Source organism: Nymphaea colorata, chromosome 1, assembly GCF_008831285.2.
Source record: "Nymphaea colorata isolate Beijing-Zhang1983 chromosome 1, ASM883128v2, whole genome shotgun sequence".
In the NCBI taxonomy this organism is placed as follows: domain Eukaryota; kingdom Viridiplantae; phylum Streptophyta; class Magnoliopsida; order Nymphaeales; family Nymphaeaceae; genus Nymphaea; species Nymphaea colorata.
Window position 1 is genome coordinate 20,844,117 of NC_045138.2, and position 13,859 is coordinate 20,857,975.

Sequence of the window (13,859 nt, forward strand, 5' to 3'; positions counted from 1 at the left end):
GCCAGACTTTCAAGATCTTTTAAAGGCAGCTGACACCCATATTATCTTGTGTGACTATACTAAGTCTTGCCTATCCATACAGGTTCCCTGTTAATGGGCCAGCTTTTCTGACGGTGCAGTTCGTGGGCATCGTGTATAGCCATTTCAATTCTACTGTCACGACTGCAGACTATCGGAGAACCCACAATATATATGGATTCAATAAACTGGACAGTAGTGATAATAGTCCACTTGGCCAGGTTCAAGGCTGGGTGCCACGAAATTTGATTTATCTGCATTATTTCCCATAAATATACAAAAAAACACAAAGGCGACATGATTTTCCTTTTAAAGATGGAATACATATATTGGTGCAATATAACTGCCAGCCGTTTTTTTTCTCTTTAGATACTCCACCTGATCTTTGCCTAAAAGGGTTGGTGTGCAACAAACCTGCTGGAGAAGTCCTCCGAAGTTCTTTGTCCTGGAAGATCTTCTTATTTCAGGGCAAGTACAAGCATTTCTTATTCAGCAGATGGGAAATGTGATTTCCTCCAAAACGTCTTATCCTCCATACTCAGACCCACCTCTGATTCCACTATTACCCAACAAGCCCCTTGAGAAGCAGTTTGAATACATATTTGCTTTGGACCTAAACTCTGCCAGGCACCTGCAATCAATGAAGTTTGCAGCCACCATCTCATTTCCTCTGTCACCTGCGTGGTGTCTGCATTCACCACGGCCATCTCATTTCCTCTCTGTCACCTGCATGGTGTCTGCATTCACCACTGTTAAATCAACTAGTGCTAGAACGTTTTCCCATTGCCAATACATAGTCATGAAACATGTTTTGGACACACACACACACACACACACATAGAGTGAGAGAGAGAGAGAGAGAGAGAGAGAGAGAGAGAATCTGTAGATTTTGCTATTCAGGTTTGGATGGAGAGATCTTTGGACTCTATTTTACAAAATAACTTTTTGCACGTTAGAAGGATGTTTAGCTTTTAGGTACAAGCGCCAACCGTTGGTACAAGTGGATGAAGATGAAGTCAGTCCAACAACTGTCCTTGGTACAACGGGTGGTCATCGTTCGCTGTGATCACCTTCGAGTCCATGTACCGCTACTTCACCGCTACGTAGTTGGGCAGACTCCCCGCCCTCGCTTCCTGAAGCTCTTGTAGAACATCGTCATTGAAATGTTCTGGTAGTATATCCCGAATTTCTCGTCCAGGCAGTCGAAGATGGTTCGATACGAGTTGCCATTGATCAGCAGTGCCAGAATGTTGGTTGTTGCCCCATGCGACATTGAGGAGTGCTCGTGGTTTGGCTGCATTAACACTGGTCTGGGACAGAGACAGGCGATCCGTCGAACAAGGCGAACTCCGGGATGAGTACTGACTTGGGGACGAAGCCGTTCATCACCTCGATCGGCATCGTGATGGAGTTGGTTATGGAGTAAGCCTATTGGGCCAAGCTGTTCAGGGCATTGAGAAGGCGGAGACATCCTCTGAGCCAAAAAATTTCTCTTGTATCGCCTGGAAATAGTGACCCATGTGGTACCAACGTAGCGGTAGGGGGTGGGCTTGATTTGCAATTGGGGCCTGGCTGGCCCGATTTGCAGCCTAGTCCAAGCTTATTCCCGACCATATTTAACTGCACCTACCCCGGCCCAACTCAACCCGACCTGTTCTTATCCCCGGCCCGGCCTTGTCCAGTCCAAACCTAGGCCAGTCCGATCCCGGCCTCAGCCCAGCCCAGGCAGAGACCCAGCTCAAACCGAACCAAAAACCTTTGACGAGACCAACAAGGACAGCAGATGGAGACAAGCTATGAAAGAAGAACTTACTACATTGCAAAAAAATCAAACTTGGGATCTTGTACCTCTCCCTCAAGGAAAGAAAGTGGTTGGATGCAAGTGGGTGTATAAAATAAAGTTTAAAAGTGATGGGACTATGGAACGATTTAAGGCTTGTTTGGTAGGAAAGGGTTTCATGCAGACTGAAGGAATAGATTACAAAGAAACATTCTCTCTAATCGCCAAAATGAATACTATCAGAATTTTGCTTTCTATTGCAACTAATAAAAGGTGGGATCTAATGCAGCTTGATTATAAGAATGCTTTCTTGCATGGAGAACTTAATGAAGAAGTGTATATGGAAGTCCCACAGGGTGTTCCAAACCAAAACAGGTATGTTTGTAAGTTAAAAAAGGCTTTATATAAGCCAAAACAATCTCTTCGTGCTTGGTTCTCTCGTTAAAGTGATGTTTTTACCCAGATTGGTTTTAAAAGGAGTTTTGTAGATTACACCATGTTCTCTTGGATACAATGTTTTTTTAACGCTTTCTTGCATTGACTTAATTTATTATCTTCGACATGATAGTCAAGGGTCTTTTAGCAGCATAATCACTTTGTGAGTGCTTCATGAGTTTACTTTAAGCATAAAAGAATAGATTTAGTATTGTATGAACTTGTAATAAATTTTAGAAACATTTAGGAGGCACTCACAACAAGATTTCTCTGTTGCCACATGACCTGACATTAATCACTTATTAATGTGATAGAAGATCAATTGAATGAGTCGATGACTCACCTCTTATTAATTGAGTCTGGTTAAATGGTCGGTGGAAAACTGGATGCGTCCAGCCACCTTTAGGACATGTGGCCTCCAAAACCATATGCCACCAGAATGATGTAAAAGTGCCCATGACCCACCATGGGATCCATGTTGGCCCACATGTGATCGGGAGTTCCACACGTCGAGCACCCACTCCCTCCCAATACCGAGAGAGCTCACTTTGGTCAACAGGTAGTCATCGTTCAGCAACTTTGCAAATTATTACAAGAAGGTTTTGGAGAAGACCAACTGGTCCAAATGTATTTAATAATGTCAGTTGATCATTACTCCAGCAGTAAAGAGTTTTAAGTGATGGGATTCACTTTCTTACTAACTCATGCCACTTGGGGTCTGATAGATCGTCCTCACTTGCTTTCCCTCCCTATTGCCATCGATTACAGTAGCAGAAGCTTCCAGCTTGTATCTTTTGAAAAATAGATCCACTGGGGGAGCCACCCCACCACATTCCGGCCGTGACAGATTTTCCTTCCCTCCCACCGATTTGGTTCTGATCATCATATCTCCGACCACTGCTATCCACGTCCTTTCTCCGGTCAGATTGTCTTGCCGGAAAAGGAAATGGAATGGCTTCGGAATTGGGTTTGCAAAAAGGGGCCGTCAGGATTTGGTGCTTGTTCTACTGCGGAGCAAGTTACAGAGGGAATCGATGCTTTCAACATCACCGCCATTGTCACAGGTCTCTGTTCTCTCTTTCATACCTTTTTCATGCTCTGTATTTGTTCTTTAGGAGGTAGAAGTTTTGTTGGAGTTCTCACAGAGGGAAAAGAACCATATGCATTAGTAATCGAGCACAGGAAAAAGATAAAGAAACAAACAGGGTATGAGTAATCAAGCATAGATAAAAGGTCTTGTTTAGCTAATTCTTCTTCTTCTTCTTCAATTCATGAAATCGTGCAGGGGCTACCAGTGGGATCGGCATGGAGACTGCGAGAGTTCTTGCACTGAGGGGAGCGACTGTGATCATCCCTGCAAGGAGCAAGGAGAGTGGGGAGAAGGTGAAGGAGAAGATTGTGGAGCAAGTGGCGGATGCCAAGATCGAAGTGATGGAGCTGGACCTCAGCTCCCTCGCCTCCGTCAGATCATTCGCCGCTGCTTTCCTCTCCTCAAACAAACCCCTCAACCTTCTCATGTACGTAGATCGACCCACCCCTCTTTAATGCTTCTTTTGCTTATTTATGGTTGATCGACAGCATCAGATTCTCCCTTTTAGCATTGCGCAAGAAATTATTCTCTTTTGTTGTCCATAAAAATGAACGCCTTTTTGCTATAAAGTCATAAACACAGCCTTTGTTAGTACTAATTTAGATTTAACAAGGAAGGCTCTTTCACTCTCTCTCTCTCTTTCTCTCTCTCTACGTATATATGTCGTTCTCCAAGTTTTGAAACACATTTCTTGTGCATAACCTCTCAGGAAAAATGAACAATTTCTTCTTCTAACAGAAACAATGCAGGCATTTTTGGATGTCCCTTCCAGCTTTCTGAAGATGGTATAGAGCTACAATTTGCCACAAATCACATCGGTAAGCATGTATTATATTAAGTTTTTAACCCTTCTCTGATTCCCTCCCCCCCCTTATGAGTCTCCTCCTTCACTTTTATTCTTCGGTTTTCATAAAATACCACAGAATTGGTGTACTACCTTAGCTCCCTTTAATCACGAAGAAGCCTCCTACTTTATATATCGTTCGTTTGTACGTAGATTTATTAGTCTACCTTCTTGCTTTTGCAAAAAGTAATTATGTTTTTTCAAATATAAAATTCTCATGAGCAACAATACGCTAATCTTGGATAGCTATCTAACAAAAGCCATCCATTTGAAGCAGATAGATAGTTGTAAGAAAACCAAAAAGAAAAGTATAACCAATTATTAGAGGATAAAAATGATCATCACCTTTTTCTTCATGTTTTGCCTTCTTTAACCTTCCATCATGTTGGAACGGATTGATTTGATTAGATGCATGGGTAACTTTGAAAAGTTACATTCACCATTATATAAAACTTTAATTGAAGCACTTTACAAATTTGAAACCAAGTGTCCTTTCATTTTCAAGTGAATAAGAGGGTGATTAAGAAAGTGAATGTAGGTCATTTCTTGTTGACAAATCTTCTGCTGGACAAGATGAAAGCCACTGGTCGAGAGAGCGGAACAGAAGGAAGAATTGTGATTGTGGCACCGCATACCCATAGCACAACATACAAATCTGGCATTCGATTCGAAAATATCAATAATCCTTCAGGGTGCCTCTCCGTCTCTCTCACTTGTAATATGTATGTGAGTGTGAGCGAGAGAGAGAGATCAAGAACCCTTGAGGGTCTCTCTCTCTCTCTCCTGCTCTCATCTCTCTCTCTCAGGTGTAAGTATATATGTGTGTGTTATGGGGAGGGGTTGGCACCCCTACGATATTGAAAAAACTAAAAATCTTGCTATAGTTTTAAAATTTTTAAGTCTCCCCTTACAAAAATTTTAAAAATTTTCATTCAGCCCCAGTCAAAAAGTTTGAAAAATACTATACTGTGCCCCCCAAGAAAATTCGAGTTCTGAATTCGAGTTCTGTCCCATAGAAAGAGCAAAAAATTGAGGAGGCATTTAGAAGACACCTCAAAAACAATGTTTAGAGGTAAAAAATGGTTTTCTTTGAAAACTTCATTTCAGGTGCATTTGGATGATAGCAAAACCGAGTTTTGCCAAAAATCATGTTCAGAAAAAGCTGTTTTTTTTTTCTCTCTCGAAAGGGAGCGAATAAATGAAGTTTTGGTCTAATTACCTAAACACACAAACTGATTAAAAACCATCTTTTTTAGTGTCATCCAAACACTGCTTGTTTGCGTGGGATTTTGTTTCTTGAGAAAAAGATGGATTTGATTCGTTATTTTGAGATGCTTTTGTTTGTGATAGGTACGGGCGATTTAAAGCTTACGGGCAGTTCAAGCTCGCTAACATTCTTCATGCAAAAGAACTTGCTCGACGCCTACAGGCAAGTAGACCAATGTCTCCCTGGAAAGAGGCCACATGAAAAGTTCATCGCTGAAAAGATCCCCATGCTTAAGCCATGCATAACCGAAGCAACTACTTAGTAGACTAGCAATAGTACTTCGATACATCGAAAGAATATAAAAGAAATTTGTATTTATATGTGATCATGTTATCTTGGTTTATATTTATAATGCCGATAAGCCTCGCAATCATGGTGACTAAACTCTTGACCTCGTTCAACTTGAAGTTCTTAAGTCCAAATATTTAGCTTCTCAAATCGAGCTCGTTCAACTTGAAGTTCTCAAGTCCAAATATTTAGCTTTTGTCAGTCAAATTGTTTTATGAATGTTGGATCTCTCTTTTTCTCTCTCTAGGGTGAATGATCAAAGGTGACGGCCAACTCTCTGCATCCAGGAAATATTCCGACAAACATAATTCGGTACTGCATCAAAAAATTAGGTAACATGCCTTATGCACCTCTTCTTCCTATCTACGGTTTTGCCCAGCAAATTGCACTTAAAATCGATTGTTCTTCAGCTCCTCTCGCAGCCGACGTCGCTGATTATGTTCTCTGTCCCTTCTTGAAGAATGCCCAACAGGTACAAATACTTGACACTTCTTTTCTGCTTTCAACTTCATATATATTGCACAACGTCACAGGAATCAAGTTTAATGAACCAAACCAACACCAAATACTTGTATATTCACTATTTCAAAGTCCCAAACTAAATGGATTGAGGTCAGGATGCTTTGATGATTCTCTTCTTATGTTTCTTCTAGGCCGGGCACCAGCCGGTACCCAATACTCAGCCCGACCCAGGCTCGGGTCTAGTTATTGTAGAAGTGGTTTGAGGCCTGCATGATCAGACCTGGCCCGGCCCGGCGGGCCGGGTATCGGGCATTTGGTGCGGCCCATCACGGGACGTTAAGCCCGGAAATTTTTTAATTTTTAATTTTTAAATATATTTTGAAGTTTGTTTCCTAAGTTAGGGTTTTGAACTTTCAAAAATTGAAAGTTCGCTTTAGTCTTCATTTTCTTCCTTCACTGTCGCTGCACCACTGCCCGTTGCCATCGCCGTCTCACCTGGCTGCATCGCCTTCACCGCACCTCGGGCTGTGCCTAGCACGCCATCACCGATTCGTAGCCTCTTGTTCTAAATCAAAACTGTTTGTCGCCACCTTGCTACCGCTTCACCTAAGGACTCATCGATTCCATTGCCACGACTCTCTCCCTTCTTTCTCTCTCCCTCTCTAGTTGGTTCTTCTCTATGCGTGAATCGATGACATGATGGGGAAGGTCAAATGGTGGTTGAAGAGCCTCTTGGGTTTAACCGGTCTGAGCATGAAGCGGTGGAGGAATGGTGTTTGGCAGAAGTGATGCGACTGAGGCTGCAAAAACTGGATGAAAACTGGATGGGCGTCCAGCATTCTTATCATGGACCGGTACCCGGACTGGTCTGACCGTTAATAGTCGGGCCGGGTAGCGAGCTAATCCGATCCAGGCCCAAGCAATGTACTACACTTCTGTAGCAACCATTTCTATTATTAGATTAAGCTTGTACTTTTAGTTTCAATCCAAAACAAGACTAAGAACCAAGACAACATGTTCATGTCACTTAAATACCATCTTATAACATAATCTTTAATAAGAAACTAAACTTTTCAAAACCGGTATTACAATGGATCATATGAAGCCGAACCACCATCCGAAGGGAGTGAGTTGCATGCATGCAACCTAAGAGCATTGATGACGTTTTGATATTTTTTTAAAAAAGAATGTTTTTTCAAAATTTTTTCCCTTTTTTATAAATCAAAAATTACTTTTAGCATGTAATGCAAATATTGACGTTCCTATTCTCTTATTACTCTTGAATGCTTTTCCCGTTTCATAGTCAAAATACCTATCTTGCATATTAATTAGAAAGTTCGTCAACCTACAGGAATTTGAGAATACTAAAATATGTAAACATGATAGAGAAGTTGGTTTATGAAAGTAAAAGTCCTCTACTAATTTAAACCTCCTAAATTGTTCATTAGAATGTTTGAAAAAACCTAAAAAGGAAATTTAAGAAATCCTAGAAAAAGAAATGATATTTTCGGGATATTTATATTTTGGGGATCTGCATTTTTTTGTTTCACTTGTTTTTAGCATTGTTCTTACTGTCACTGTTGTATTTGCTAATGTATAGCTCATTCACAGCAACCATTTCTCCTTCATGTGCGAAGTAGTAACATATCACTCAAATTTTCTAATATCCTCTAAGATCTAGTGATCAAAATCTGACACAGACCCAAATTTCAAAAGTGTGAATAAATTTCAGGGGGCAGCAACGACCTGTTATCTGGCTCTCCACCCATCAGTGATTGCAACGAGAACCAGCCAACAGCTTTTGGCAGGGACGCCGATCTAGCAAAGAGGCTTTGGGAGTTCAGTGAAGAAATGATAAGCACAAAGCTTCCACAGCAACAGTTTCCAATCCCACAATCACCTGATTACCGGCCATGAAATAATTCACAGAGAATGGAATCGGAAATCGCTTTTAGTTCTTTCACATCTCAGGTCATCCTTCAATTCCCAGACCATCAAGAAAATTTTGCTTTCATATGAAGACATTAAGTGTTCGATCTAGAGACAAGCTGAACGCAAGGTCATGCAAACAGGTTTAAGATAGCAGATCAAAGGTGATATTATAATCGTGCTTTGTCAAACTCTTAATTGGGTATAAACAATTTACGTAACTGGTTTGATTAAGTGAACCGCACAGTGGCAATCTCGGTGGAATTTGATGAAAACAGATGATGGTGTACTAGCAACTTCTACCATTGGCCATGACCTTGAGGATGAAAGCTTTGTCCGTGTGAAGAATTTCGGGACAGTGTCGTCATAGAAATGGAAGAGAACGAAACAGATTTCTTCCATTCTTTTCTTAAGTTAGTGAGGACATGTCGTGTTGCACTTACTTTAAAGAAAGTGGGAAGAAATGCTAAAAAGAAGGCAAAGTCATGAAGAGGATAACATGCAAACGTTGACAGGCACAACACTATGTATCATAGGTCCAACGAAGCTCAGTGAGAGAGAGAGAGAGAGAGAGAGAGAGAGAGAGAGAGAGAGAGAGGTAAACAGGTCAGCAAGAGACATGAACAAATTATCAGACCCTTGCCAAATGGATCTTGAACTCTTCAGAACATATTAAAGGAAAAAGTCAAAAAATTAATCTAGTTCACCTTACATAAATCTGAACTACATAACATTTTGCCATGCTAAGACACAATCAGTCGTGGCAAAACTAGCAGCAGCAGTATCCGATTCTGTGATATCCAGTTTGTTCAGGAGGGAGTGAAAAACCCGGTTTTGTAAAAGGGGAGTGAAAAACCTGATCTCCTTTAGGTTATTTAAAAACCACGTTTTGAATCTACCACCCAAACAAAAACATGACTTTGTGGCTGGGTCGAACGCACCACAAAAAGTTAGACTCATTTTTTCGTAATCGTAACATTTTTTCATAATAATAACTAAAAATTCGTTCGTGGTTATGTGCACACTCCCGTGCATGTTTGTTCGTGCGGCAGGAGAATGAAATGACAAAAATGCCCCTATTAAAATTTTAAAAAACCTTTTTAAAGGGGTAAAAAAGGATAGTGAAAGAAGAAAAAGTCCAACCTCTAAATGAAAGCTACTCCCAAGAATAGGATGAATAATATGAAAAAAGTGAAACACCCTTTCGAAAAACAAAATAGCAAACAACGAGGACTTGGTGCATGCTAGACCACTTTTAGGTGTGGACAAAAAAACCAGACGTCTTACTTAAAGATATAATGAACACATATTAAGTGAATTGACTTTTGAGTTCGAATATATTTTCTTAATTCATAAAAAATTATTGGCTCTTATAATACCGCCATTTTTTATAATATGTAAAAAAGAGAATGTCTTTCACGATAACAAATTCAATTGAGGCACGCTGTACACCAAACTAGTATTCACAAACGTGTTAACATGCTTATATTTTGTTTAAAATACTTTTCAACAAGAATATATCAATTCATAATCCTAGGTGAGTTTCAAACATGCATATTCGTTATGGAAAAAGCATGGTAGACACTGATTGGCAGAGCTCCCTTTCAACCTATAATTCTTTTTAAAATATAGAACCATACTTTTGGTGCTTTAGAGTATTGTATCTACTGCGCTTCAACCTGCATGTCGGTGACTCCTTTGTTTCTTTTTTTCAACATATAAAGTTAATACCCCTGACACTTGAAGAACACATCCGCTGCCCACCAACTCACTCCAAGTTGTTGCGCAAATGGTTGGGGACGAATATGCACCCTTCAAATTTCTTCTCTTTTGTCTCCATTAATATATGTGCCATTCTCAAAGTTTTGGAACGCATTTCCTGAACGTTGGCCTCTCATACAAATATGAATAATTTCTCATTCTTCTTCTAACAGAAACAATGCAGGCATTTTTGGATGTCCCTTCCTGCTTTCTGAAGATGGGACAGAGCTACCATTTGCCATTAAATACAATGATAAGCATGGATTATGTTAAACCTTCCTCATTTAGTCATTTATGACTTTCCTCCTTTACATTTAATTCGTTTTTAATTCACAAAATAAGAAATGGTGTGCTACCTTGGCTCTTTTTTAACACAAAAAATTCCTGCTACTTTCCGTATGGTACTTTATCAGTCTACCTTACTTTTCCCAATATACCGATCTCGTGGGCAACAATATATCAAGTTGGATATCTTGGGCAAGAACATATATATATATATATATATATAAAGTAGTAGGTTTTAGACACTTAGATACCAAACGGATGAAAAACAATCTTAACCATTTTTAAATTAATAGTTGAGAATAGAAAAACGACAAGAAAAAAGTGTGAACTGACCAAGCACTTTTTTTCTCTTTGTTTTTTCTAAGTCTCAACCATCAATATGAGAAAAATAGGGCTGAGATTGTTTCTAATTATCCGCTTAGCATCCAGCACTGTGTGTTGAATGTTAGCAGAAATTCAACAATTTATTGCTAAAAAAAGTCACCAGATTGACATTAGCCACAATTTATAGTGAAGCCACAGTTGATGGTGCTTCAACAATGATTTATAGTCTTATAGTAACCAATTTTGAATTTCAGCCACATATATATAACTCACTTCAAATTTTTAATCAATTGAAAGAAGCTAAGGAATGAAAGAAAGTGGATGCAGGGCATTTCTTGCCCACAAATCTTCTTCTGGAGAAGATGAAAGCCACTGCTGGGGAGAGCGGAATAGAAGGAAGAATTGTGATTGTGGCCTCAGCAGCCCATAGCAGGACATACAAATCTGCCATTCGATGAGAGATGATCAATAATCCTTCATGCAAAAGAACTTGCTCGACGCCTACAGGCAAGTAGACTGATTACCATCAGGAGAGAAGCCACTTGAAAGGTTAATTACTGAAAAAATCCCCATGTAGGGCATACAACGACTTAAATCGAGTTAATATAGTTGACAAGATGCTTATGCCATGCAGAACTGAAGCAACGACTTAGTAGACCAACAATAATATTCTAAATCTCGAAAGAATATAAAAGAAATTTATATTTATATATGATCATGTCATCTTGGTTTATATTTATGATGCCAATAAAGCCACAATCAACGTAATTAATCTCTTGACCACGTTCAACTTGAACACTCTTTAAGTCCAACTATTTATCTCTGGGAATCGAGCTTTTGTCGGTCAAATTGTTTCATGAAGAATGCCCAACAGGTAGCTGTTACTATAGAAAAATTACATCAAGGACAAATATATAACTTATTTAAACCGAAATCAATTTGGAGAAAACATTCAAACCTTCAAGTTTGATCAATGCAATCCCTTACTAACAAGGGAGTGTTTAAAGAGAGGTTGCTTCAAGCTCCTTATGGCATACTTCTTTGTTGGTGTTCTTTTTTTATTTACGGACACCATACTTGGGCAGCCATTGTGGCTCGTCCTTGGTGGAGACTTGCTTGTTGATTAACCTTTGTTTTATAGTATATATTGTTTGAATAGAGCATGAATCATGAATTCATTGATTACGCACTCATGTTTAAGTATATGTAATTCTAATTTCATTGGAAGTATGTCTCAACCAAAACTATGACGATTTGAATTAATAGGGATATGAGTAAAAAATCAGAGGCAGAAAAAAAAAGATGTTGAAAAAGAGAACCTACCAGATGGAGAGAAACAACCCTAATTAGGCACCTCATAAGATCGAGAAACTCTCAGTAATAAATAGAAAAATCTAAACCAATAATCACCTACAAAAATATTTCGCTATCCAAATTTGATGAAATGGAAGTCCATGGTGATCCATATCATGTATTACCCTTCTCATGAAATGAAATGTAGTAGCGTTTCTCTTGTCTGATAACTAAAAGCTTTATTTGATTTGCATTTTTACCGAAAGTCATCGCAATTTTAGCACTAAAGAAACCATGGGATAAAATGATGCACAAGGTTCGGAATGACAATATTTTAGGAAACAGGTTTTGCTTTTTTTTCCTCTTGCTACTGCCTGAAGAAGGGCAAAGCCATCTCCCATACCCTCGAAGTTTAGGACTACTTTAAGACCTGAGTGGACCTACGGCATATCCATTAATTAGAGTGTCACACTATCACTATTTGCAGTCTAGATGAATAGCGCCTACCAAAATCGAACTGACGATCAGGTTCTCATCAGCCTGCCAATCCGACGAGATATGCTACGTCCCTTATGGCAACAATGCAATGTGAATATTTGAAAATCACGCTTCGTGAATGTTTTCCACTAATCTAATGCTTCGATATTCAGAATAAAGGCTAAAGCATATAATTCAACTTCACTTAAAGAGGCACACAATCATCACTATTATTAGCAGTGACGTTAATGATACAGATACAGATTAGTAAGGTGGCTAATTTCAAAATTTTGGTATTAATTGGTCCCCTGTTAGAAGGTCACATGCATGAGAAGTAAGTGTGTGTGTGTGCACACATAGATAACGAGAGACAAGGAAAAGTAGATATATAAACAAAAATCGGTTATACAAGATATTTTTAGAATCATGGTCAGATATGTATAATTGACTAAACATTGAGCTTTTGAGGGGATTTTTTTTTTTCATATGGATTGAACCAAAGATATATTCATATATTTCATGACAGCCAATGAAAGCGGTAGGTTAATACGCTAGACTAGTAAAGGTGGAGTTGTTCACCGCAATTTAGTATCTTAGGTTCCTTTATATTAGGTTCCTTTGTATCATGCAAGCAAGGATGTTCAACGATCCCAAGTCAGGCTCGATTCGAACTTGTCCCGTTAAACTCGACTCAAAGCTAGACTTGTTTATAAACTAATTCAATTTGAGCATAAAAATGAACTGGTTTAAGAAAATGAGCAAAGCTAGATCTAGTCAAACTTGCGCTCGACTTGTTTATAAATTAATGGAGTTATAAAATTGAACTCGAAGCCCGAGGTAGTCAAACTTGCCTCTGAGCTTTATTAAAATAATGGATACTGAAGTTAGAAAAGGCGTTTCAGTACCAAAAAAAAAAAAAAAACGATTGGATGTCCCAATTTATTTCCTTCGCTCCCACCAATTTCGTTCTGATCATCAAATCTCTGATCACTGCTACCTACCGCATTTTCTTGCCGGAAAAGGAAATGGGGCTATGGAGTTTCTTCAGCAGAAAGGGGGAATCAGGATTCGGTTTTCGTTCGACTGCCGAGCAAGTTACAGATGGAATCGATGCTTCCAACATCACCGCCGTTATCACAGGTCTCCTCTGTCTCTCTCTCACACACCTTTTCGTGTTCTGTTCTAATTTCTTGTTCTTTTAGGAGGAAGGAGTTTCGTTCGAGTTCCCGCAGGTTGGGAAGAACAATATGCATTACTAATCGAGCGTAGGAAAAAAATAAAAGGAACCAACAGGGTATTAGCAATCAAGCATGGGTAAAAGGATTGATTCAGCTTCTTCTTCTTCTTCTTCTTCTGCTACAATCAGGGGCTACCAGTGGAATCGGCATGGAGACTGCGAGAGTTCTTGCGCTGAGGGGAGCGACTGTGATCATTGCTGCAATCAGCCAGGAGCTCGGGGAGGAGGCGAAGGAGAAGATTGTGGAGCAAGTGGCGGATGCCAAGATCGAAGTGATGGAGCTGGACCTCAGCTCCCTCGCTTCCGTCAGATCATTCGCTGCTGCTTTCCTCTCCTCCAACAAACCCCTCAACCTTCTCATGTACGTAG

General features: G+C 39.6%; 2 protein-coding genes across 7 annotated transcripts in view; both read left to right on the top strand.

The window, feature by feature from the left end:
• Positions 1-2,959: 2,959 nt before the first annotated feature.
• Positions 2,960-8,088, top strand: LOC116248073 (short-chain dehydrogenase TIC 32, chloroplastic-like). 2 transcript variants are annotated; one of them, XM_031620667.2, is made up of 8 exons: positions 2,960-3,297; positions 3,519-3,750; positions 4,062-4,141; positions 4,706-4,859; positions 5,518-5,596; positions 5,970-6,054; positions 6,133-6,194; positions 7,901-8,088. In XM_031620667.2, the coding sequence occupies exons 1-6, from the start codon at positions 3,180-3,182 to the stop codon at positions 5,976-5,978; spliced, it is 672 nt and encodes a 223-aa protein (XP_031476527.1). In that variant the 5' UTR covers positions 2,960-3,179; the 3' UTR covers positions 5,979-6,054; positions 6,133-6,194; positions 7,901-8,088. The 2 variants fall into 2 exon arrangements, with proteins under 2 accessions (XP_031476527.1, XP_049933041.1); XM_050077084.1 differs by lacking the exon at positions 4,706-4,859.
• Positions 8,089-13,152: 5,064 nt separating this feature from the next.
• The window catches only part of LOC116249184 (short-chain dehydrogenase TIC 32, chloroplastic-like), a 60,518-nt gene continuing 59,811 nt past the window's right edge, over positions 13,153-13,859 (top strand). For 2 of the 5 annotated variants that reach the window (XM_050077061.1, XM_031620658.2), the window contains exons 1-2: positions 13,153-13,393; positions 13,620-13,851. In XM_050077061.1, coding sequence (XP_049933018.1) covers positions 13,183-13,393; positions 13,620-13,851 — 443 coding nt within the window. In that variant the 5' untranslated portion in view covers positions 13,153-13,182. The remainder of the gene's footprint in view (positions 13,394-13,619; positions 13,852-13,859) is intronic. The other 3 variants (XM_050077062.1, XM_050077070.1, XM_050077063.1) reach the window with 2 other exon arrangements.